Source organism: Saccostrea cucullata, unplaced genomic scaffold (assembly GCF_032062105.1).
Source record: "Saccostrea cucullata isolate Sc308-1 unplaced genomic scaffold, CSIRO_AGI_Scuc_v1 ctg168, whole genome shotgun sequence".
Lineage (NCBI taxonomy): Eukaryota > Metazoa > Mollusca > Bivalvia > Ostreida > Ostreidae > Saccostrea > Saccostrea cuccullata.
The window spans coordinates 688,392-714,327 of record NW_026938891.1 but is presented as its reverse complement, the minus strand read 5'-3'; the positions used below and the strand labels follow the sequence as shown (position 1 = coordinate 714,327).

Sequence of the window (25,936 nt, the reverse complement as noted above, 5' to 3'; positions counted from 1 at the left end):
CCTAGGGATTTTCTCTCCCAAAAGAAAAACTGGTTTTCTAAGCAAGAAACATTCAAAGATGAAATTCGTTAGTGCTCCTAGAACTGATCTTTTACGTGTCCACGTGAACCATACTTTACTTACTTTTCAACAAACGTCAAAGCATAAATCAAAATAAAGGACTTAATTAGGCCACAAATTTTATAGCAATAAAGGCAAAAAAAAGTGAACATCTGGAAAGCCGTTTGAAATATTCTTACGGATTTTTAATTATTGCAAATTTGTTTTCCAATAGTAAATCCTATACACTATGTATAGAATTGTTTATCTTTTTGGTAACTACAAAATAAAAGGGGAAACCATTTTCAAAATGAAGATTTACAAGAAACGGACAATGGACAATTTAATGGAAACTTTAGGTTTATCAATGGACATTAAAATACAAGTAATTTACGAACTTCAGCGGCACTAAAAATAAATGCATTAAAATATCAATGAACACGTGTAATCGTTTGTAAACACAAAATTCATCTATTATTTCGTTTTGAACAAACCTGACTTACGTGAGTATAACGGGTACAAATGTTCGAAAACATCAATGCTATTGTTTTCAGTATCTGAATGACAACCCTAGAAACCATTGATAATTCGCGGAATTACCGGTATGCCATTTTGGGTACTAGACCACTCATTTAAAAACAAGAGGCCCAGGGGCCACAGCGCTCACCTGAACACATCGGGCTTGAATTTAACCCCCCCCCAGGCATTCATCATTTGAACAAACTAGAATCTACACTACATGAGGATGATTCCATATGAATATCACTAGTCATAGCTTTAAAGTGCTTGAAAAGAAGATTTTAAAAGATTTCCCTATATATCCCTATGTAAAATTTGGGTCGCCCATTTTTGCCCCACCCTAGCCCAGGGGGTCATGATTTAAACAAACTTGAATCTACACTACCTGAGGAAGATTCCACATGAGTTTCATCTTTCCTGGCCCACTGGTTCTTGAGAAGAAGATTTTTAAAGATTTTTCCTATATATTCCTATGTAAAACTTGGGTCGGCCATTTTGGCCCCACCCTAGCCCCGGGGGTCATGATTTAAACAAACTTGAATCTACATTACCTGGGGATGATTCCACATGAGTTCCATCTTTCCTGGCCCAGTGGTTCTTGAGAAGAAGATTTTTTCAAGAATTTTCCTATATATTGCTATGTTAAACTTTGGTCAGCCATTGTGGCCCCGCCCTACCCCTGGGGGTCATGATTTGAACAAATTTGAATCTACACTTCCCAAGGATGCTTCCATATTAATATATGATCAATTATGGCTTTGTTATTCTTGAGAAGAGGATTTTTAAAGAATTTTCCTATATATTCCTATGTAAAACTTGGGTCGGCCATTTTGGCCCCACCCTAGCCCCGGGGGTCATGATTCGAACAAACTTGAATCTACACTACCTGAGGATGATTCCACATGAGTTCCATCTTTCCTGGCCCAGTGGTTCTTAAGAAGAAGATTTTTTTAAAAATGCAATTAATTTTTCTCTAATTCATAATTATCTCTCCTTGGAAAAGGGCGTGGCCCTTCATTTGAACAAACTTGAATCCCCTTCACCCAAGGATACTTTGTGCCAAGTTTGATTGAAATTGGCCCAGCGGTTCTTGAGAAGAAGTCCAAAATGTGAAAAGTTTACAGACAGACGGACAGACGGACGCCGGACAAAATGTGATCAGAAAAGCTCACTTGAGCCTTCGGCTCAGGTGAGCTAACAAGATGTTTAAAGCGATTTTAACGCTGTTTCTTACAATGTTGAATAGTTGAGTTCCAATGGAGAGTAAATTCTTGATAAAAGCTTTAAAACTAATCAAACACTGATATTCATTTACAAAATACCAGGGAGAGAGCGACATTGGCGGTGTTTACTTTAAAAAATGAATCTGCAAAAGCGAAGTAGATCTACCAAACAATAAAATACCACAAAAAAGTGTTCAACTATGTCCTTACATTTATACCATCGCATTTCTAATTTAAAATGGTGTTGTATTGATAATAATAAATACATGTATAAAAATGTATAAAATGTAAAATAAAATACACATTGGTCCCCTCTAATCTATTTCACCTCGAAGAAAAATACAAAAGGGTGCACCCGACATTATATTGGTCTCCGTGTTGGCAGATATCGGAGGACGTCTTGGGCAGCAATCAGTAGAATCGACCTACATTTCAAAATAAATGTACACGAATTAATATACACTGCATATGTAAGCATTGACAATGTCAATCTCTAAAATATTTCATTAACATCATAAATATATTAATTTTCGTGCAATACCTGCGATATTTTTTCATCGTTCTTTATTTGAACAGCTCGCTAATGATGACTTGGGTATCGCGGGTTTGGCGTGGATTTTTTGTTCTGTTTGGGGGTGGATCTTTTGGTCAGTCGGGGGGTGGTGGTGTAGGACCACATCCTCGTGTTCTTTCTCGGAGATCCAGGCCATGTAACAGTTCCAGCCTATAGAGACCAGATTAACCACCAGGATTCTACAACGAAACACGGACCGTCACTCTTCTAGGACATTTTTTGTGAATGAATGTGGAAATTAAAGTCACAAGCAAACCCTGCCTTTAACAATAACTGCCGGTGATAATTTCAAAAGGAATAAATGTTTTCAATAAACTGGCACTACAACATGAAAACTGATGTTTACAGACCATATTTTATAAACATGTACATCAATCCGAATCATCATCATAGGCGTTTGGGCCAAGGATTACGGACGGATGACGGACAATGGATGGTCAAAAAGGCTCACTTGAACTTTTAGCTGAGGTCAGATAAAAACCAACGCAAGACGTGTCAGGAAGCGATTTCTAATGTAAGTTAGGAGTTGCAAGTTGAATTTACTTCTTTATTAAAGCAATACAGTAAAATAACCTTAATATTAATTTACGATTTGTTAAATGCATAAGTATAATTAAATATATAGTGTTATTATACTTCTGTTAAAATGTTTCCTATACAAAGTTCAGAAGGTAAAATAACTATTCTTCATAGTCTGAAAATTTCCCCGCATAGAAAACTATACCCCGGGGTATAGTTTTTGCTATCCACCCCTTGGAAAATTTTCATGCAATTTTTGACGCCAATTTTAATTTCTTTGATGTCATTAAAGCATTGTGATACATTCTTGCAGTATTATCTAACTCCAAAGAAAATTCAAACGTTAAGGTTAACCTTAGAAATTATAATATACATCAGTATAATAAAACACTCACAACCAGTGGATAAGTGTATACTATTACATGTACGTAAATAACTTGCTTGAAGAAAGAGAGTATTTATATATATTGTAGACTAATCTGTCGGGGAATAATAATTCAGATCGTAATTCTCTTCAGTCAATTTCATAAAAGAATTTAATATATACTAATGCATTTAAAAAACACAAACCGTCAAAAAACGAAACCAATGTCCAAATTAAAAAAAAAGTCCTACAAATGACAATATTTTCAATCAAAAAATACCGAACCCACCTACCTTGTAAAATGTGCCAGGTGCCTTTGATCTCTACAGAACACAATCTGCAGTGCTAGTATTTAACATCTTGAGCGTATCTTTTAATATTACACGAGTAAAATGCATATTTTCGAATAAAACAATAGCTAAACTGGAATTAACATCTTTACGACCATAATATCTCGCTTTGTGAACAGGACCTCCCCTCTTTTAAAGAGATAGAGGAAGGGGGTTAACGCTATGTAAACAGGACCCCCTCCAATCAACGCGTCTATTGAAGGAAAGGAGGGGAGGATCGAGGGTTGTATTCATCAATAATAATGACCAACGGGATGATATGATTTCCTGATCATACCAATATTTTACTTACATAGCTTCCCTATGGTTAACATGTTACTAAAACTTACACGCACTTCTGAGTATATCCTTCTCAAAGCCTACTTTAAGACTGGCTAGATAATTTTAAAGAGTTTTCTAGATATTTCCTAGCATGTATGGTCGGACATACAAATCATGGATCATGTCCGAAGGGTGGATTTTGCCGATATATAGTATACTATAGAACACATTCGTGTCCCCTCAATAAAAACGTCTGATACCCCCTTTTTTTGTCTCGTTTGCTTGTTTGTTGTTTAATGAACCTAAACCCAATATTCTGGGCCACTGAGCAGGACTGGAGGGATATTTTTCGTGCTTATTGCGTCATTGGACCTCGGTTTATAGGTTTCACCCGAAATATCGGTTTCCACGTTGCGCTTGCAGTGGGATTTGAACCCGCGACCTTGGAGATAAATCCTTTCTCCGAGATTCTCCAGCAAAAACTCCACCCACAATAAAGTTCTCGCAAATAGAAATTGAAGTTAATAATGGTATCAAGTAATATTAAACAGATTTTAGACAGACAATGAGGTCACTGAATTGCTAACTTTAATAAAGTCTACTCTAATGAATAATCAAAACACAGAGAATATGTTTAAATAGGCATAGACACAGATTTTAATACTTCGAAATTTTCCAGTTCATGACTTACATTTGATAGTTAGAAACAGTTATTAGAAATCTACAGCGCATTGATAAAGGACGGTGCTGATCTTATATTAATATAAGGACATTTTCTTGATGACCCTCGTATAATTGCAAAAATTTAGAAAAGAAATGTAAGAGAGCAAAACCATTAACACGTGATGTCTTTTCATATTTTCTCAAACAGAGAGCTACAGTTCTGCATCTTTTTTGTGCCAGCATGTACCTCAAAATGGACCTTGATTTATAATACGGTCTCGTCTGAAGTCCTTTCAATTTAGAGAAATGAAAAATTGTAAAGTAACTAGCAATGTTACTGTGTCTATGCCCATTCTAGTATTTTTTTTTCTACAAAACACACACCCACACGGACACACAAAAATAAGGCAAAAATTCGAAACTTAGTAGATGACTATGTTATGTAGTAAAATAATATTAAGTAAATGAATAGTTAGTAAATGAAAGGTGCAAACTCTTGTATCTAAGATAAATGTAAGGTGTTATATTCTACTAAAAAAAAATCTTGACTTGAACCATTCTTTTGAAAAAAAAAAAGTTCCCAAGGTTGCTAGTTCCTCACAGTATCGGTAATTGTTGCCCCTATGTCATTTTTACCACCATATCTGTAAACGAATCTGTCCCTTTAGATATGACCAGGAACACTTGTGTTATAAAGAGATAATTGTTTCTGTTGAATTTGCCACCCCCCTCCCCTCTTTTCAATTTTTTCAATTTGCTCTCTAATGATGAAGGCAAAATGTCCTTGCATGACTTTCCATTAGACCATGCAAAGTTAATTCCTTGGTTCTAAGGTCTTTTTTTCAAGAAGTATGATAAAGGAGGGGGGCATGTTTTTGTTTTTTTTTTTTTTTTGTTTTTTTTACTTTTTATTGCCCCAAAAACATGATGAGGCAGCTTTTTACATTGTACAAAACCTCAAAAAATGATGAGGGAGGTGATTTGTTGTTTTTATTTTATTGATTTAGCAATAAAAAGGGTCAATGAGGCACCCTTGGAAGAGATGAGGAAGGGCCTGAGAACCAAGAAATTAATTTTTTTTTTTTGCCTTATATCCAATGAATATAAATAGAAAAGAAAATAATAGATAGATAAAGAGTAAGCACAGGTTATATCGTGTTATATCCTGAAAGTAAGCAAACAAAGCAAGATTTGAATGATGTTTAATAAGAAATCACAACAACAAAAAAATAAACATTGGAAAAAAAATGTTCAATGACAAGCATAAATGCCTTTCAAATCATCCTGAGATACAGCGAATACACTTCATTAGAATACACACATTTTGCTTGAAATATTGTGTGAAAATTTTTAACTTTGCTTTTATAAATAGGAATTCAAGACATTAAATATATTTAACCAGTAACTTTTATGTTGTCCAGTTTCAAACAACTGAGTTTCAATTTTTTTTTCATGAAATTGATAGTACAGTAAAAAGAATTGATATGCTTTAAAATACCTGCAGTTTTAATTTTTCAAATGCTCAAGATTTCAGAATATTCCTAAACAATGAAAATATCTTCTTAATTAAAATTCTATTATTTCAAGCATACTGTGTAATTGAAATAGATCTATCAATATACATCAAACATCCTGTTCTTGTAAATGACTATTTGATTGATATTTACGATGAGCGGCCTCAGATTTCCAGGCAAGATAAGTGTTCCAGAACAGAGCCACAAAATTAACAAAAAGCACCCTGTAAAAAAGGAGCAAGTACTGTTATCAGTATAAAGAGTCTGTGGACTGACAGAGCTAAAAATGAAAATACAGAGCATTTCAGCCTTGCAGAATTCATCCCCTAACTAGGCAGGATTAATTAATATAAGGAAAAAAAGGACCATTCAATACAATGCTCACCTGAGTTAAATTCTGTCCATGCTGTTCACCAGAATTTAAATTTAGAATCTACACTACCTCGGGATGTTTCCACATAAGTTTTAAGCTTTTCTGGCTCTGTGATTCTTGAGAAGATTTTTGCTATTAATTTCAATGTAAAAATTTGTTTTCCTATTATGGCCCAGCCCTACCCCCGGGGGTCATGATTTTAACAATGTAGAATCTACACTATCCCAAGATGCTTCCACATAAGAATCAGCTTTTCTGACCCAGTGCTTCTTGAGATTTTTTAATGACCCTACCTTATTTTTTGCCTTTTCTTGATTATCTCCCCTTGTAAGGGAGCTCAAGTGGCCTCTCATTTTAATATTTTAAATTCCCCTTCACCGAAGGATACATTGTACTAAGTTAGATTAAAATTGGCTCTGTGGTTCTTGAGAAGAAGTTGAAAATGTGAAAAGTTTACAGATGGACAGACGACAAACAACAGGTGATCAGAAAAGCTCACTTGAGCTTTCAGCTCAGGTGAGCTAAAAAAAAAGATTGAAATAAAAATTTACATAAGATTCTCAATGAAAAATGTCTGAAGAATACAAGAATAACTTTTCTTTTAATGTAGATTTATTTTGGAGGGGGGGGGGGGGGGGGTTAAGGGTTTTTTTTTATCAAAGAACTATCACTACTGAACTTAAAATTCCCTGATATTCTGAAAAATCTCTGATAAACTCTGTTACCTACTGTTAAAGTTCTGATTTTCTCTGTTTAAGCACTGTACAGTCACTGTACAAATTCCCTGTACCTACTGTAATCCTCGGTAAATCACAGTACAACCTCACTGTTATTTTTTGTACATCCCTGTACATTACTGTATGTCCCCACTGTACAGCACAGTACACCACTGTCTCTCATTGTACGCCTCCACAGTACAACACTGTACATCACAGACGCGTACAGTACTCAATCTCTGTACAGCACAGTACACTACTGTTGATCACTGTACGCATCCCAGACTGGCACTGTACATCACTGAAGTTCAATGTACGCATCCCAGTTTGACACTGTACATTACTGAACCATACTGTGATTTTTTTAGACTTGTTAAACTTCTGTAGTTCTTAAATTTTACATTTTTTAACTTCACTAATTGTTTAGATAAAGCCGTTGGTATTTTAATCTTAGTAAATAAAATATTTATTTTGAGAGTGATAATTTTGCGCTGATAAGTGCGCTTAGAATACACTAATGCCATGTATAAAAAGTAAGAAAAAAAAATAAATTCTAATTATTGATTATATGTACATGTAATATCATAATTATATTAAATAATTATGATTTCTCTAGTCTTAAAGTTTTGAATTGACCGATCAATTAAATTAAAAATATCTTCTCTTTTATTTACCAGGTATTTGATTTCAAAGAAAGATTTTTTAATTTAAAATTAGTATTTTATTAAGGCATATCTACTATCATCTGTAAATGCTGTACATTGTATAAGTTGATCATATACAATTATGGACTGTTTTATTTACCAGGTATTTGATTTCAAAGAAACTAATTATCAATTTAATTAATAAAATTTTGTGTATTTTATTAAGGCTTTTAAAATATCAACAGACAACTCATCTGACGTCATCGTTAGAATTTATTGTTTACCGATCCCGCATATTAGTAATAGCAATATGTACATACGTATAATCATAAATAAGAGTTATCTCGCTTAAACCACTGTAATTTCATTCAAAGGGCGACAACGCAATTGTAACCCTGCTTACTCATTTACGCTATTTCATTGTCATCTGGAGGGTGACAACAGTTGTCACCCTGCGCGTGAGGGAGACATCACGAATTGTCTCACCTCACGTGACATGCTTTAAACCAATCAGATTGACTGTATAATTCTGAAGGATAATAATATGTTGTGTCAACTCCATGATTATATGGAGAGTAAAAAATTACATTGTTATTTATCTAAGATCAATTTGAAAAAGATGGAAGAAACTAAATAAAGTACCAGCATTGTACTATATATTTTTTTATTTTGGTTTACTGTGAGTCGGAAAATGCAAACAATAGATCGAGTGTAAGATTACTTTTTTTGTTTCTTCTGTCATTAATTGAGTTGAGAGTAACAAAAGAAAATTAATTTTGAAAAAAAAATAATAATTACATTTAGTAAATTCTAGATAGTGAAATGTCCACATTGGCCCACGCACCCAGGTCCAATGGGGGAAAGGGGGATCTAAATGGTAATAAATGTCAATCTGGTATGTACTACGTCATCTACCTTAAATAAGTAAACTTTTATTTTACTCTGAAAAATCATTTCATATACATTTGTATTTAATAAGATCAGATGTACAAGCCAAATCTGCAGTATAATATGACGCGAACTCTTAGCCTAGCTAATATTTTACGAATTATGTGCAAAATTGTTTAAGAAATGCATTCACCGTTATAAAAGACATATTTCAGTGGTCAAAATGGTTGGAAAATATGTAATAATTGTTATGCTCAATGTGTAAATCCATAACGTTATACAGAATACTACATTAGTATTCGGCATTCAGACATTTGGAATTAAAATCGAGATAGGTGAGAAATGTGGCTGAGAAAAAGTGAAGATTGAAGAACAAATTTCAGACAACTCGGATAAGCCATCAAGTTATTTGGGACAAGATTAAAACATTTAGTTGGTTGAAATTTTGAATTGAATAATATACCTATTTTATCAACAAACTTTGTATCGTCTCGTATCTTATTTTCGACCATATTGTATTTCCAACCTATTTTTCCCATTCTGCACGGTAGAACATAATTTTTTGGTTGCTAAACTTGGAAAATACTTTTGAAGCACAACTGTAGTGAAAATATCCAAAATAATTAATTCAACGGAATTCCCCCGATGGTTTTAGTTCGTTGTCAGAAATTCTAGTCTTTTCACTAATGCACATTTTATCTGTAGATTAATTAAAGCCGTAATCGGTTATTAACAAAGACTTTTTGATGACATTTTTCCGAAAGAAAATTAAGATCTCTGTCAACCAGATGCATGAATATTGAAATGAATGGGTGGATCAAACGAATTTTTTTCTTCCATAGATATGGCCACTCTCTTACAGATTTTTACTGGAAAATGCTACGTAATTTCATTGATTTTTTGTGGAAATACACAGCTACTGACAGATGGGTTCAACCAACAAATAAATGTATTTGCTACCAAAATATGCAACTTGTTAATTTTTTTTTTTTTGAAAGACAGACAATCGTATTTTTATTGCTTGGAATATCCAATGGATATTTATAGCCAATACTGATTGGGCATTGATACTATATTTAGGGCGAAAACATAAGACGTTAATATTTTTTTTTAAGAAAACTGCACCCTTTCCATATTACGGCATATAAATAAAATAGTTACACAAAAGTGCAATATGGGTTATATCATTTTATTTATAGACACATATGCTAACATTTTAAGCCCCTATTTGCTTATATTCTTCAAAGTTTGCAATAAATTTATTTAATAAATAACATCTAAATAGCTCGAAAAAAAAAAACAATACGCCAGGATATTATATAACTGTACCAGGTATCCTGTAGAATTTCATGAGAAAATAATAATGATGATAAAAGTAAACTATCATAATAAATTTCTATTAAAAATCCTTGATCCGCGCCTTTTCTTTCACATGCTTACGCACTCGGGTAGAACCAAGGTAAGTTCTTGTATATCACATGTTATTCGCTATGGTCAGTTTAACAATAGACCCTAATTGCCTTTTGTTCTGGGCTCGCGTCTCACCAGTGATGTAAGTTGCAAATATACAAACTAACTAACCACTCAGAACAAGGTGGAATTTTCACAAATCTCTATACATCACAACAATCATAACTTTTTTAATATTCAAGAAGAAAGAATTCATGCTTTTTAAATAGAAAAAAAAATTTTGAATTCAAAACTGTAGTACAGTAGATTTTCGCATTGATTTCCCACTATATAAAATTCTCTTTATAACGATACCGCCACACAAACAAACGTCCATTTTTAAGCATAAACTGCGCGTGGTCATAAAAAATTGGGAAAAAAAAGGCAGACAAGGTACATGCAATTAAAATTAAACAAGAAAAATAAACAGAGATTTTAACATGGACTGTTAGAGAGAGAGAGAGAGAGAGAGAGAGAGAGATCTACTTTAAACATTGCAAAGTTTGCTGAAAAAAATAATAATACGGTATGAATTGAGAATGTTGCCATAAACAAAAATTTATTCAAGAATTCATTTTACTTATATTACGCAAAAAGAACTTTGTAAATACACCTATATCATCATAACTGCACAACAATTTGTACAATAAAAAATGAGAGAGAGAGAGAGAGAAATGAGAGATAAGAGAAACGAAATGGTATTTCTAAGAACGGTAACTCTACTTCTTGTTTTCCAGAAGATGGGAAATTCAATTCATCGCCAAATCCGTTATACCGCCATGATTTCTAAATTACAAAAGGTGGCGGTTTATCGAGAATTAACTGTACATAGATATTGTACTAGAAACACAATGCATAAACTGATTAAAATAGGGAAAAAAGTATATGTATACAAAATCAAATAACAAATATTGAATTAACCCAGAGAGAGAGAGAGAGAGAGAGGGGGGGGGCTGCAGAGAGAAAATGATTATTATAGCAATTTGTAAGATACATGTAAATCATAAGAATAAAACACACAGAGAAAGAGTGAGAAAGAAGATAGAGGATACATCAATAAACAATAATGGATCATACATTAAGTAATTACAAAGTAGTATTTTGTCAAAAGTTATTGGAAACTTGAGATACATGTGCAGTCTTTATTAAGATCATCCACATCAAATAGGCCTAATAGGAAGTCCTTCAAATGGGGGAGTTGGGGAAGGGGGGGGTTGTTGATGCATAAGATGTAAATACGGCATTTAATGAAAATAATATCGTTTCAAGTAAGTTCCTAGAAAAAATTTCATTCAGAATCGCGCTCAAAAAATGGATTATATAATATATTGAATGAAGTAAAACATGTAGCATGTAATATTTGAGTTTTATCGATGTGTTAGTAAATAAATATTTTGTTGATTGAAGCCGTTTTTCCAGTTTGTCAGCATTGGTTATCTTTCCTAATAAGGATTTTTTGGTATGTTTTCCTCCTTAAATGCGTCCAGATCACAATACCCATAAGTGCAGACTCTTGGATTATCACAATAATAAATAATTTCTATGTGTATGTTTTAAATTTGTGTTGAGAGAATCAGTATCGCACGTCGGAGCAAAAAAATATGCTAAGGAGCTACAGACAGACACGGACCCTGCGTGCGAGTACATGACCCCTAAATGTAGAATATATTTGTTTTATTTTTTTCACAAAAACTAAGCAATTAAATATTGTATAGATTGAACATGTTTGAGAAGAACGGTTTACTGAGGAGCTGAAGACACGGGGCCTAAGGATCAGCGAACAAGAAAGGTCCCTCACTGCTGAGTAATGTGCCGTGTAATAGATCAAAATGATAATAAAGAAAAATAATCAAACAAATTAATAATCAACAACAACAGAATATTTGTTGACGTTTGCACAAGAATAAGTAACTTTGATTACTTCCTATAGATTTGTGCATTGGTAGTCCGTCATGGCACGATTGCAAGGATTTGATGGCACGGAACTGATGGCACGGGAGCGAGAAAGATCCCTCATTGCTTCACAGTTTAAATGTAAATTTGTTATAATTCATTGGTAATTTTAGCATTTACTAATTGAATTTAAAGTTCTCAAAGGGTCTTGCATGCAAAAGAAAAAATGATATTTTATCAAATTAAAGCCGGTGAATTGCCCGGGGCCATCAGTTTCGTGCCATCAGATCTCTGCATTGTTATACTCAAACGTGCCATGACCGATTTTAGGGGATCACGGTTGAATTTTATATTTAAACACTCAAGGAAACCTTGATTGTTTTTCTTTTTGGGGTGAGGGGGGCAATCATTATTAAAGATGCATAAATTTTTTGACAATATCAATGATTGGATATTTTCTTCTCTCTATTTTCTTTCTTAATCTTTTTTTTATCTTTTTAAAATATCATATCAAAGGAGGGGATGTCAAATATCAACATTTCTCATTGATGATGGATTGCATGAAGTTTGATTCGTAAAAACAAAATAACTAAAATAGATTTTTTTTTTTACGTTTACTGAGATATATTAAGGGACTTGTAAAAATTTGTAAGGCACTGTGATAGTGCTATAAGCTAGTATTTAGACTGACAGAGTAAATATTTTTGAATATAAAAAATGCGCGAGTAACAGAGAAAAATATATTAGTAATCATCGTTCATTTACACTGACTTTTATTCTGTTGCTAGAAAATATTTTTAATTTCTGTCAAAAGTAGTTTCTATCTTAGCTAATTAAAGTCAGAATGTAATGTACATGTAATCTTAACAGAGTCTGTGACAATTATTTGATACCAAATTTTCGAGAGTATTTTTGTCAGGTAAAAAAGATTTCAGAAATTGGTAACTCTAGCATCGCTTGTTTACAAACAAAAGTGTGTACACACTATTGGCAGCACCGGGAAGTACCCCGAACAGTAAGACGACAGGTGTCACTGCCGCCATGGACACTCGCCGGCTACATGTATATACAAACATGCAATATTACGCAACATTGAAGTGACACGTGGATTCGGAAATATCTTCTCTCTCTCTCTCTCTCTTCTCTTGTGTTCAAGTAAAGTGTAATTATAACAAAAAAAATAAATAAAAAGTAATTGTTATAATATTACAATTTATTGTTCGAAGTGAATTAATTTAAGCTGGATCTTTCATAAATACATTTTAGAATTATTAAACTGTACTAGTATAATCTTTTTTGACACTTTTCATTTAAAAATTTTGTTATTTAACTAAACTCAACTCTTTTATAATTTTCCTTTTAATAGAAAAATGTTTTTGAATTTAAGGAAGTGTCGCAATGTCATCAGTGAAAGATTGCTACTTAAAATCTGAAGGTAATTCTTGAAAAAAAAAGTTATTAATATATAAGTCATACTATATCAATAAAAATTTTAAATCATTTAAGATTGATTAAGGTAGACTCAACAAAGAATGCTTTTTTACGAACATAACTTAGTCTAAGTCCGTTTTTAACTGTAAATTCATTTTATTTACACTTAATATTTGTGCAGTTTGACATCACTCAATTTATTTTAACTTGAGATCATGATTTATTAAGAATTCAGATTTATAGATATATGTGTGCATTATCAGTTCATGTGAAAAATACATAATTTATAAATGCCCTAGCAATTGTACATACGATGCTCAAATTATTTTTTTTCAGATTATGTAATATTAATTAGGATTATATAACAAAACAATCCTTTAGTATTTTATTCATTAAAAAAATACTTAGGCGAAATGGGAATTTTAGTATTTGTGAATATTATTACTGGGTTGATATAAAAAATTAAATGATATATTTATTTAAAATTTAATTTAATAATTAATGGCAATTTATGAATACTGCGAATGAAATAATACATGATATACCAAAAAATACTTTATGCTGAATATATTAAATCTTCATTTCCTTAATTCACTTAAGAGCTTACTAAGGCGAAACGGGAATGCTTAATTTTACAGTTAAGGCGAGATGAGAATAAACCGTATTATCTTGAAAGAAGGGAAAAAAACTTTTGCTACATTTAATTGTGATTGTGTTTTTAGATACAAAAAAATAAAAAGAAGAGGAAAATACATAACTATACAATGTTATACTATGAAATTTATCTAGTACATAATCACTGCATTCATAATTGTATCTAAATAAGTTTAAGTCAATAGAGTTAGAGCAGAGGTAAATGCTATTGGTTTTTAATTTACAAAAGAAAGAAAGCAGAAAATAAATTTTCAGCGGATTTAGATAATTAAGTAAACTCAAAGAATTAAATTTCAACATAAAGGTAACGGGGCATTTTTCGGTTTATTATATTGGTCCTCTGTACACGGAAACATAGAGAAATGAAATATTTAGTCATCTGAAAAAAATATTGATTAAAGATTAAAAAAAAAAAAAAGAAGCCATTTTAAATCAAACTCTTGTCTTGGCCTTTTTTTTCTTTTAACGGGTGTGATATTGGAAATTTAACCTCCGAAATGCTTACACGGAAATACTTAGGATGAAAAATATAAATACAAAACTTTGATAACAGAATTATTAAAAATTCAGTCATTTACTAGAATTAAGACTTTTTATTAAATAAAACTCAATGGGGAAAAGGACAGTGTAAAACTGCAGTACAGTAATGTACAGTTATGTGTACTGTGAAATACTGTGATGTACTGTAATGTACAGTATATGTGTACAGGGAATAATAGTAATGTACTGTGAAGTACAGTAATCTGTACAGCAAAAATCTGTGACGTACAGTGGAAAACAGTGACTGCGTACTAGGAAGTACTGTAGAGTACTGTGATGTACAGAGGAAATGTACTGTGAAGTACAGGGAGGTGCTGGGAAATGCTGTGATTCTGTACAGTGATGTGCTGTAATGTACTGTGTTGTACAGAGCCAAGTACAGTGATTTACAGTGAAAGTACAGAGTCTATCAGAGATTTTCAGAGAATAATCAGAATATCAGGGAATTTCAAGTCCAGTAGTGTATTCTTTGTGTATGCTTTGAATATGACTAATTGAATAAGAGCCTAATCTTGGAGTTCTAAATGTGACTTTTACACATAATGTTAAAAATAATCAACCTATATTATGTAAAATTAAATTTCTAAGAATTAATTTTTCTACGTTAATGAAATGATGATAAGACCGCACCAAGTTAATTTGTCACTTTTGATACACTTTTATCTAAGCAAAATTTTACGAATAATATTCAAATTTCCTACACATGGGAAATTCCGTGCTCATTTCTGATCTATTTCTGCTCTATTTTTTGTATTTTATTTAAATCTACTTAATCTACAAATCAGAAAAAGTAGAACAAATATAAATGTCAGCTCAAATTTTTATGTTCAGCCTAAAAAAATTGCTCCCATAAAAGTAATACATGTAATATTATTCAATTGCTCAGCCACTTGTACATGTATACTTTTTCATTAGAGGTCCTACGAACAAGAAATTAAATTGGTGTGGCCTCATTCATTCATGAACTACAACTTAATAAAAGGAGTGATGAAATAAAACACAGCACAACAGTGGTGACAGAAAAGCCACATGAATCCTTACCTATGCTGAAGTGGCACAAATGTAAAGTTTATTATCTGAGCCGCAGGCCAAATCTGACAAAGGAAAACATAGCACTATTATTGTGACAAAATATAGCTAAAATACAGGCCAGATCTGACAATGGAAAACATAGCACTATTATTGTGACAAAATATAGCTAAAATACAGGTCAGATCTGACAAAGGAAAACGTAGCACTATTATTGTGACAAAATATAGCTAAAATACAGGCCAGATCTGACAAAGGAAAACATAGCACTATTATTGTGACAAAATATAGCTAAAATACAGGTCAGATCTGACAATGGAAAACATAGCACTATTATTGTGACAAAATATAGCTAAAATACAGGCCAGATCTGACAAAGGAAAACATAGCACTATTATTGTGACAAAATATAGCTAAAATACAGGCCAGATCTGACAAAGGAAAACATAGCACTATTATTGTGACAAAGGATGTATTCGCTTTAACAAAAGAATTGACCTATAGGGGAGAACAATTTCCCGGAAAAAGTGACATTTAAAAATCAATCTTTATTTGTTGTTTTCTACCGTATATATGTCTAAATTTTTTAAATTTGTATTTTATACCTAAAATTTATTATTTACAACTTTACAATAATCCTCCAAAGTTGATCGAAACATCATTTTGTCCTTTAAAGCTTTGATTTTTGCATGAATTTTGGCCTTAAAGTCCATCAGGGCAGGCCTGCCCCTAAATAAAATTATGATATTTTGATAGGTTAGGATGTAAGGAATAATTTAAGATAAGATTTTTTTAGGGGCACCCCTGCCCTGGGGTCGAAATTCACAAAAAACCTACAAAAAATAAGGAAACCAGATTTTCAAAATCTTCTCTAAATTTATGCCATTCCTTCTTATAGTCATACTAGCTCAGTTGATATATGCGCTGACTTTTATACCTTGGATACTCTCTTTTTAAAGTCGGGGGTTCGAATCCACCTGGTACAACACTTTTACAGTTTTAAATTTCGCCTTTTCAAAGACTATTTTAATTTTTTTATAGACTTGTGTATTTTTCCTTCAATTGCTTATCCCTTATGCATTCCCATTCTTGATATAAGAAACACTAAAGAGATATTAAATCGTAACAATCCAATGTACAGTTGTCAGTCAGGTGGAACGAACCTCAGACTTTCTCCGAGGACAAGAATAACTCACTATGTGTTACTCAATACAGGTATTCCTGGAAGCAATGAGCTGCGATGAATTTCAATTGTATATATCCCTTAGAATTTAATCACATTGATTTTGGCTTCATATTTCAGTAAATGCACTCACTTGGATTTCATGTAGGCCTTTATAATTTGCACACATTAAAGACAAGTTTTTATTATATCCACGGATAAATAGCCTAGACATTAAGAATAAAATTTCAGAGGCAGTAGACATTACGCACAATGAGAAGTAAAGACAAATATCAATTATTACATTTGGATCTCCAAACTCAGAAAATCAATAAAAAGGATTCCTCCTATCTCTACTCACTGAAATAAAGATTTAGGAAAAACAAATTGTTATATGTATTCAGCCTAATGTCATTAATCAGAACGGAAATCGACAAGCTTTTTGTAGAGAATAAAACCAAGCCCGGTCCTATAGGTCAGATCCCTATTTATAATGAAGTGATCCTTTATTTAAAATACCGACACAACATGTACTGCTTATATTTGATGAAAAATTTAAACAAGATGCTTCATTTTAGAATTTATGTTTCCATTATTCACCTTCGTCAATTTGATATGATTATGTATATATACCAGTAGTTAAGAGATTGTGAATTGAATTTTATGAAGTAATTTTGTTACATGAATTTCTATGAAATATTTAATTAAAATAAAGTACAGGTGTACATTCTATTATTTCATTAGTACAATGTACTGCAAAATAAATGTTAATATTGTAAAATCACATATATGTACAATTGTACATGTATTTTGGTTGGGCAAATTTCCTTGGATTAAGGAAAAATATAGGTTTGTGGAGATTTGATTTTGAGGAAGAATACTTGAGTAGTTATATAAGTGAAATACATTTATATAAAATGTGATGTGGACATTAATTCCTGGGTCTATTCAATCCACAAAACCAAAATAAATTTACCTCAATGAAAATTTGTAATTTCAAAATACACATGTACGCTAAAATCACACACATTTCCATCTTTCATATTAGCTTAATATTAAAATTGTTTTTTTTTTCCTTTTTATTTTTTAAGTAAAATGCTAATTACCTTCCAATTTGTTGTCATGACATCATAATAGTCCTACAAATAAAATAAGATAAAATAGATGGTATATAACACTTTTTCACCAAATCACAACTGCATTATTTTTATCATACATGTACTAAAGATGACATTTTTGTAAGTTTGGAAAAAGAGACAATCATTTAACAAGGACAGAAATTCAGGCTGGATTGATTGAATCTGATTTTTTGTAGGATTAATCGATCTATGATAACATATCAGAGATTTGTATGATTTAGTCCATGATAACATCAAAGATTTTCCAAAATCTTAATTCAAAGTCTGTTTATCTAGTCAGAAAAGTAAAGGCACTTTAAACTGAAAAAAAACTAGGATTATTTTTCAGTTGGAGTACATGCAAGTTTACAATACACTATAAAGCTATATCCTCTCCAAGAACGTCTGAACCCCACATTAAGAATATTTTATAGAAATGGAAATAAATAATCTTAATTTAACTGTACCTTTTTGACCTTTTCTGCAATTTCATGTACAGGGTCTTGTCTCATTACTCCCATGGTGAAGAGGAAAAATGGCAAAAATACTGGTGCAAATAATCCCTGAAAGCAAAAAAAAAGTTTCAATCAATTATTATAAGACTGTTTCAAAAAAAGGAGAAAACTGTCAGATTTTCTATTCATCATGTAGTTTACTTTCATCATATATACAATTTATATGGATAAATATTGCAACAGCATCTCTTTTTCTCCTTTCTTTTTGAAAGAATAAATCAATGATAATGCAAATCACATACATTTTATTCACAAAAACTTTCTATCTGTGTAACTAGGTGAGATAGTCTCTGGCAAAAATTTCATTCTCAAGTGAATTTTTATTTCTATTAAAAATAATATTACAACAGTTTGCAAACAAAAGTAACCAATTTACCTGATCTGCTAACATCATTTTCATAGGTGCATACTTGGTTTTGCCAAATATCTTATCTATTGAGAAATACCAGCCTCTAAATAATGGCCCCTGGAAATAATATTAAAAGATTCACTTAAAGGTGAGACATAAAATTGAATAATTGTCTTTGCATTATTCTGTTTTATTAAGAATTCTAATGCACTGATGCATAAAACTATGATTCAATTTCACTGACATGTACATGTATTCACAAATTTGCATGATTCTCAGCATACTTTCCATTCTATTCCAAAGCAAAGGCATGAAATATAAGTCAGTAATAATTATTTTAGCCATATGACCACTATGTCCAGGGGCGTAGCAACGGGGGGGGGGGGGGGGGGGGGCGGCCTCAGTTTTTTTCCCAACCTTACTTATACCATAGGAAATGTTAATTGAAAGCCAAATTGGCCTCCCCACTTTTAGTGATGTACTGAAATTGTAGTATTAGAATTGGTACTAAAAGTAGTTGAACCCCCCCCCCCCCCCCCCCCCCCCCTCACCTGAAATATGATTTTCGACTTTGGGCAACTTTTTTTTTTTTTTTTTTTGTCAACTTTTTTAGGTAAGTAAAAAATTTTTTTCCCTGGCTGGCCTCCCGACTTTCAAAAACGATGCTACGCCACTGATGTCTGATGATAAAGATACATCAACTGACAAGAATTGATGATTCTAGTGCAGACATGACACTAGGCAAAATACACAAAGACAATGTCTGAATTTAAAAGAAACCTACTGTGGCCCTTTTCACATAGAATCTTACAACTAGGACAAAACTTTCCGCATTCCTCAACAGGTATCTCAGCTGTAAAAGGGCATCTTATATTTCTATTATACAGTGTACTATTAAAGTTACTTAGTAAAAATTTTCAAGAAAAAATGAAACACTTATTAAGGATCCTCCACACACCCATATGTTCTCATATTACTGAGCATTACTTTTAACAAGCATATCAACCTTTAACAAGAGGCCCATGGGCCACATCGCTCACATGAGAAGCTTTGACCATTTCGTTCCTTACCAGATTTCCCCTTGTAATACATATTGTGACCCCAACCCAATGATTTTTTAAACAATTTGAAATCTACACTACCACAGGATGCTTTGATTCAACATTGTAAAACTTTGATTCCCCATTGTGGCCCCGCCCTACCCCAGGGTCATGATTAGAACAATTTAGAATCTACACTACCCCAGGATGCTTCCACATAACTTTCAGCTTTTCTGGCCCAGTGGTTCTTGAGAAGAAGACTTTCAAAGATTTTTCATTTTTTATTACTATGTAAAACTTTGATTCTCCATTGTGACCCCGCCCAACCCCCGGGGGTCATGATTTGAATAATTTAGAATATACACTACCCCAGGATGTTTCCACATAGGTTTCAGCTTTTCTGGCCCAGTGGTTCTTGAACAGAAGATTTTCAAAGATTTTTCGTATATATTTCTATGTAAAACTTTGATTCCCCATTGTGGCCCCGCTCACCCCCCGGGGGTCATGATTTTAACAATTTAGAATCTACACTACCCCAGAATGCTTCCACATAACTTTCAGCTTTTCTGGCCCAGTGGTTCTTGAGAAGAAGATTTTTAAAGATTTTTCTCATATATTTCTATGTAAAACTTTGATTCCCCATTGTGGCCCCGCCCTATCCCCGCGGTTCTTGATTTTAACAATTCAATATCTACACTACCCCAGGATGCTTCCATATGAGTTTCAGCTTTTGAGGCCCAGTGGTTCTTGAGAAGAAGATTTTTAAAGATTTTTCTCATATATTTCTATGTAAAACTTTGATTCCCCATTGTGGCCCCGCCCCACCCCCGGGGGGTCATGATTTTAACAATTTAGAATCTACACTACCCCAGGATGCTTCCACATAACTTTCAGCTTTTCTGGCCCAGTGGTTGTTGAGAAGAAGATTTTTAAAGATTTTTCCTATATATTTCTATGTAAAACTTTGATTCCCCATTGTGGCCCCGCCCTATCCCTGGGGGTCATGATTTTTACAATTTAGAATCTACACTACCCCAGGATTCTTCCACATAACTTTCAGCTTTTCTGGCCCAGTGGTTCTTGAGAAGAAGATTTTTTAATGACCCCACCCTATTTTTGTCGTTTCTTGATTATCTCCCCTTGTGAGGGAACTTGGCCCTTCATTTTGACAATTTAAATTCCCCTTCACCCAAGGATGCTTTGTACCAAGTTTGGTCAAAATTGGCCCAGTGGTTCTTGAGAAGAAGTTGAAAATGTGAAAAGTTTACAGACGGACAGACAGCTAGACGGACGACGGACAAAATGTGATCAGAAGAGCTCACTTGAGCCTTCGGCTCAGGTGAGCTAAAAACTGTCCAGGGATTAAAATGTAATTTATACTGATTTTTTAAAATAATTATTCCACAAGTTTCAAGAAATTTTTCCCAAGGCGTTTTCATACCTAGCACAACAAATTTTGTCTTACCCTTTTGTATAATTATAAGCTCTTTTTACAGAAATTTATATATTTATAAAAAGTACATAAAACTCATTTTCTCTAAAATACATCTCCAGAAAAATCAATAAAGACTCCTTTTGTAGAGAAGAAACATCAATGAATTAGATTACATCAAAAAATTGAATTAAAATTTAATGCACTGATGTACAAAAAATATTTTCAAAATCGTCGGTATCAAAGTTCCTTTTTGGAGTTATCTTTCCTGTTGCCCGGGACTCAAAAACTTTGGCAAGTCTCCGCATATATCAATTTACTATATTTACTCACTATTGGCTACTAAACTGGACAGATATAAAAGAGAAAACTAGAAACGCACACTATTTTATCAATATATGTATTTATAAACACACAATGAGATAATGTATTATTGAAACGCACAAATTAGTGTGCAAAAATTTCAACTATCAAAACGGACTGGGTTGATTAGCCTGAAAGTATAAATAACCTAAACGTTTCTTGTCATACCGGCACCCGTTGTTGAAGAATTATTATGTAACATAATCCCAGAAATCTGTTGTTCTTTTATTTAAAAAAAAACCCACACACACATCTCTTTTTCCATCGGTCACTCCATGATCATGCCATGTGTATTGTTTATGATTAGGGTGTCACTCTCAGTGTGCTGCATACTTTTCTCTTAGCAAAACCTTTATCTCTTACAAGCCTTTGTAAGACTCTCTTACAAGCGGTGCTAGACCAAATCATCAATGTACAAACTAGATAAAACCGGAAGTAAAAGTATTTTTTCTCTATATACGTCACAAGTCACATGGTGTGGAGGACCCTTAAGTTTTAGCAGTGACTCTCTACAAAAATATATAGGGCAGATAAATCTCATGCACAGGTTACCTTTGTCTTGATGTTGTATGACACTGATATTTCTGTCAAAAGTCACTAACAAACCTAAAACCCAGTGAGTAATAATGGAAGGGTCATACACTTCTCTCCATATTTTTGGGAGATAATAGCTGGAGCTCAAAAACAATCTTTGGTGTAAACACCAATGATTTCTTTTTTCAGTGGGGTCCATATTGAAGAACAGATATTGAAGTTCTTTTTACAATAAATTCTTTATAACTGCCTGTGAAAGCCTGTCAAATCCTCATTGCCTTGGGATTTGGACATGGTCTAAGTCCCATTATCTGTAACTTCTAACTTTGTATGGACAAATACTTACTCCAATAAATACACCAAAAACTAGAAACCTTCCATTTCGGATGAGATCAAACTTCCCCGTTCTTTCCACTACCGTCTGTGATATGGCATCACCTGTTGCCATTAATGTACCTTAAAAGATAAAAAAAATTCATTGAAAATACTTTCTTTGGGAAAAAAGCATTGGTAGTCATTACAGATCTAAAAACATAGGTAATCAGAAATCACAGAGCTCACCTCGACGAATGTTGTCTTTAAGTAAGGCAAAGTCACATAATTACCCAACAAAAAGTGTACATTCAAAAATGCAAAATTTATGCAATATTGATCTGATATTATAAACATTATACGCCTCAGATCCGAGCGCATCAAAAATTCTCCAACAGGATGTTAAACAACTAGGGCTGTCGCAGTACCTTTTGGGAAAAATCCTCGACATTTTTGTCAAATTGGGAAAATTTTAAACATACTCTCATGTATTAACACCCCCCCCCTCCAAGCAAAATATTTAATCATGAAAGCCATTTATCACTTTGAAAAGTATACTTGAAAAGCCAAAATTTACAGGACATAAGTCATAAGGTCTGATAAAATCTATATTTAACAGATCAAACATTTACTTACTAGGCAGGCATTTTTTTTTTAATTTTCATATAATACAGAGACTGAAAAATGTGGGGGGGTTATTTCTTACTGTTTAATTGCATCTTAAATAAATCAAAAATTTAGGTTATAAAGAATAATTTTATTGAAACTATTAAGTTACTATTTAAAATTTTCCTTTTAAAGGTAATATCATAAAATTGCCTAGATCTACAATTTATTTCTTTTTTTCTGGACATTTAACACATGCAAATGAAATAGATAGTATCCAAGATTTTATTTTAACTTATAATTCACTTAAAAATATATTTATTTATTTTATGAACTAACTCATAATGATTATCCTTGTTCAATAATGTAAATAAGTTCTCCAACCCAATCTACGTATGACCTATCTATAGATCTCTATTCCATGACAGAGGAAATTCGAGTTAGAAATAAACGATCATGACAGGGTTGTTGCAGATTAAAATCAACCATGCATTACTGCTAAATGGATCAAATAAAGGATGCATTTGTGGAAAATTAGGTGATATAAACAAGAAAACACGTTTTGGGGAAATTTTAAGTATGAAATTGGGAAAATCTAGCACTTTGTGCCATTGGGAATGGGTCCGATATTCGGTCCAAATTTGAGGGCAGTGACGGCCCTGAGTCAACATACATTCAAATGATACAGAATTTATAGGGCAATGATTTATGTCCTACAAATTAAAATTTGTATGAATATGTTCATTATGTTTTATGTTGCACCATTCTGATTAGCTGCAGATCTGTAGCTCTCTGAAAAAATATCATTGACAGACCAGAGAGCTACAGTGCCATCCATTTGAAAAACTGTATATTCATTGCGCACAATTTCAATTTATTTCACCATGTCTTTAAACAGTCTTCTCAAAATGTTACAAACCGTGTGTTCCTAACATATTCCTTCACTGTTTCCACAAAAAAAACATTCCTCATAATTGTTGTTAATAGCTAGCCCTCCTGGCGCTGAAATCAAGATCATCAAAAATTTTGTCTATAAATTTACACTGCCATTTTGGTTTGCAAGCCTAATTCGTTCAAACGCACTTCGTGCAGACTTCAACTATGAGAGTACTTCATAAAGGAGTAAGGATTTTTTTAAAATGTATCTTTTTCGCGATTGAGGTAAGAATTTGGAAGAATTAAGGGGACGAAGGATGTATGGTCACATGACTGAGTTTAATTACATCATAATCTCTGATAAAATATGTATAAAACAAGATTGAAACCACAGTACTTGTATAATTTTTTAACTGTTTGTTTGAGTTCATCATCTTGTATAAAAATATATAGAAAGATTCAAACTTTCTTGCAAATATTATCAAATCACGGAATAGATTGATCCACTCTTCTGTTTTCCTACACTGCGCATCCAACGAGTCGTTGACGTCAAAGTGGATCTCTTAGCACAGTAAGATTATACACGGTAAAACACGGGTAGTAGAATATCTTAAAAACAGGTCATGATCAGTACATGTTGGGGTATTTTGTGAATTAGGGAACACAAAAAATATTTTTACATGGTTGTTGATGGAAATATTTTGTAGGTATGTCTCATATCGCAAATGTGTGACGTCACAGTTAGGTTTTCCCGTACTCGAGAAATGTAAACATGACACATTTTTCTCAAGCTCATGTCTTGTTTAACTATGCACTGTGCATTATTGAGCTCAGCTTCACCAATCGATATTTCTACAGGTAATCAATAACATGACGATCTTGCATTTCAACATAAGTTTTCAAATACTGAATGATAGGATTTTTTGTAAAGTAATTTTTTGTTGTTTAAGTTGTCTTAATAAAGTACGTAATTTTCCGTCTCCAGATGCAGTGTGACAAAAGAAAATTGCTTTTTCGAATTTTTGACCCTATTAATACACTGAAATATTTTAATAGACACATGATCGCTGACATATTTTTTATCTACGCTGAAAAAATCCATTATGGACCGACTAATGGGCCCAGAAACATCGAGAATCAAAACTCCACTTAGACACTGTGGGGTATAGTATTTGTCACTCAATCATGTCAATATCTCAAAAATAAGTCTAGAAACCTATTGATATATCTGCTTTAAGGTATGTGGGACATACTAAATTAGAGAAATACAAAATATGAAAAAAATTGAATGACAGGTATTTTTTCAGCTAAAGGTCCTTCTTCCCCTTAATCCAGAACTAAGCACAACTTTTTGTGCGCAATAAATATACATTTTTTACAATGGGTGGCACTGTAGCTCTCCGGTCTGTCAATATATTTTTATTTGGAGAGCTACAGATCTGCAGCTACATTCTGATCAAAATTGATCAATAGAGTTTAAAGGCTGAAAGTAGTAAAGGAGTACTGTTCTGTCGACAACGGGATATAACTCTTAAAAATGTATTATAACACATGTTAAGTTCGAGTTTCCTCGATCCTCGATCCACATGAGTCGAAAAATTCAAAATATCTCTGGTTTTATCTAATAGCAACGCAAATAATCATCATAAAACCAATGCGACACTGAACTGTACGTTGTGAAGATCATTATATTTGGTGACGATGTTTTTATAGATCCACCTCTAACTCTAAACCGTTTTACGAATCCTTTGAACTGTTTCAGTGAGGGAAAAGCTTAAGTGGATCTATAATCATCGATCATGCATAAAACACTTACCTGTGGTACAAGACATTGTAAGCAATGGATGCTTCTCTAAAACACGGAGATAACTTCGCAATAATGTTGCCATATTTTCCGAAGAAAATTGCTCTTTATGTACAATTGATAATAAATTTTTCCATCACGTTGCAGCTGCTTCCCAAGCAACTGGTATCGGAATTCCTCGG

General features: G+C 32.8%; 1 protein-coding gene across 3 annotated transcripts; it reads right to left on the bottom strand.

The window, feature by feature from the left end:
- Positions 1–1,760: 1,760 nt before the first annotated feature.
- Positions 1,761–25,936, bottom strand: LOC134251662 (uncharacterized). 3 transcript variants are annotated; one of them, XM_062734065.1, is made up of 8 exons: positions 25,767–25,936; positions 22,503–22,612; positions 18,815–18,904; positions 18,391–18,486; positions 17,912–17,944; positions 15,656–15,708; positions 2,323–2,534; positions 1,761–2,206 (listed from the first exon to the last, which is right to left on the bottom strand). In XM_062734065.1, the coding sequence occupies exons 1-7, from the start codon at positions 25,837–25,839 to the stop codon at positions 2,336–2,338; spliced, it is 654 nt and encodes a 217-aa protein (XP_062590049.1). In that variant the 5' UTR covers positions 25,840–25,936; the 3' UTR covers positions 1,761–2,206; positions 2,323–2,335. The 3 variants fall into 3 exon arrangements, with proteins under 3 accessions (XP_062590049.1, XP_062590051.1, XP_062590050.1); XM_062734067.1 differs by lacking the exon at positions 1,761–2,206 and adding an exon at positions 6,180–6,250 and having other exon boundaries at positions 2,372–2,534; XM_062734066.1 differs by lacking the exons at positions 1,761–2,206; positions 2,323–2,534 and adding an exon at positions 5,699–6,250.

Bases quoted from the DNA above. Each gene is read 5' to 3' on its own strand.
- LOC134251662 (XM_062734065.1), bottom strand. From the start codon at position 25,839: ATGGCAACATTATTGCGAAGTTATCTCCGTGTTTTAGAGAAGCATCCA. The intron at 22,613-25,766 runs GTAAGTGTTTTA...TTATCTTTTAAG, and splicing joins TACAATGTCTTGTACCACAG to GTACATTAATGGCAACAGGT. The intron at 2,535-15,655 runs GTAAGGATTCAT...GTTTCGTTGTAG, and splicing joins TTTGTGCCACTTCAGCATAG to AATCCTGGTGGTTAATCTGG.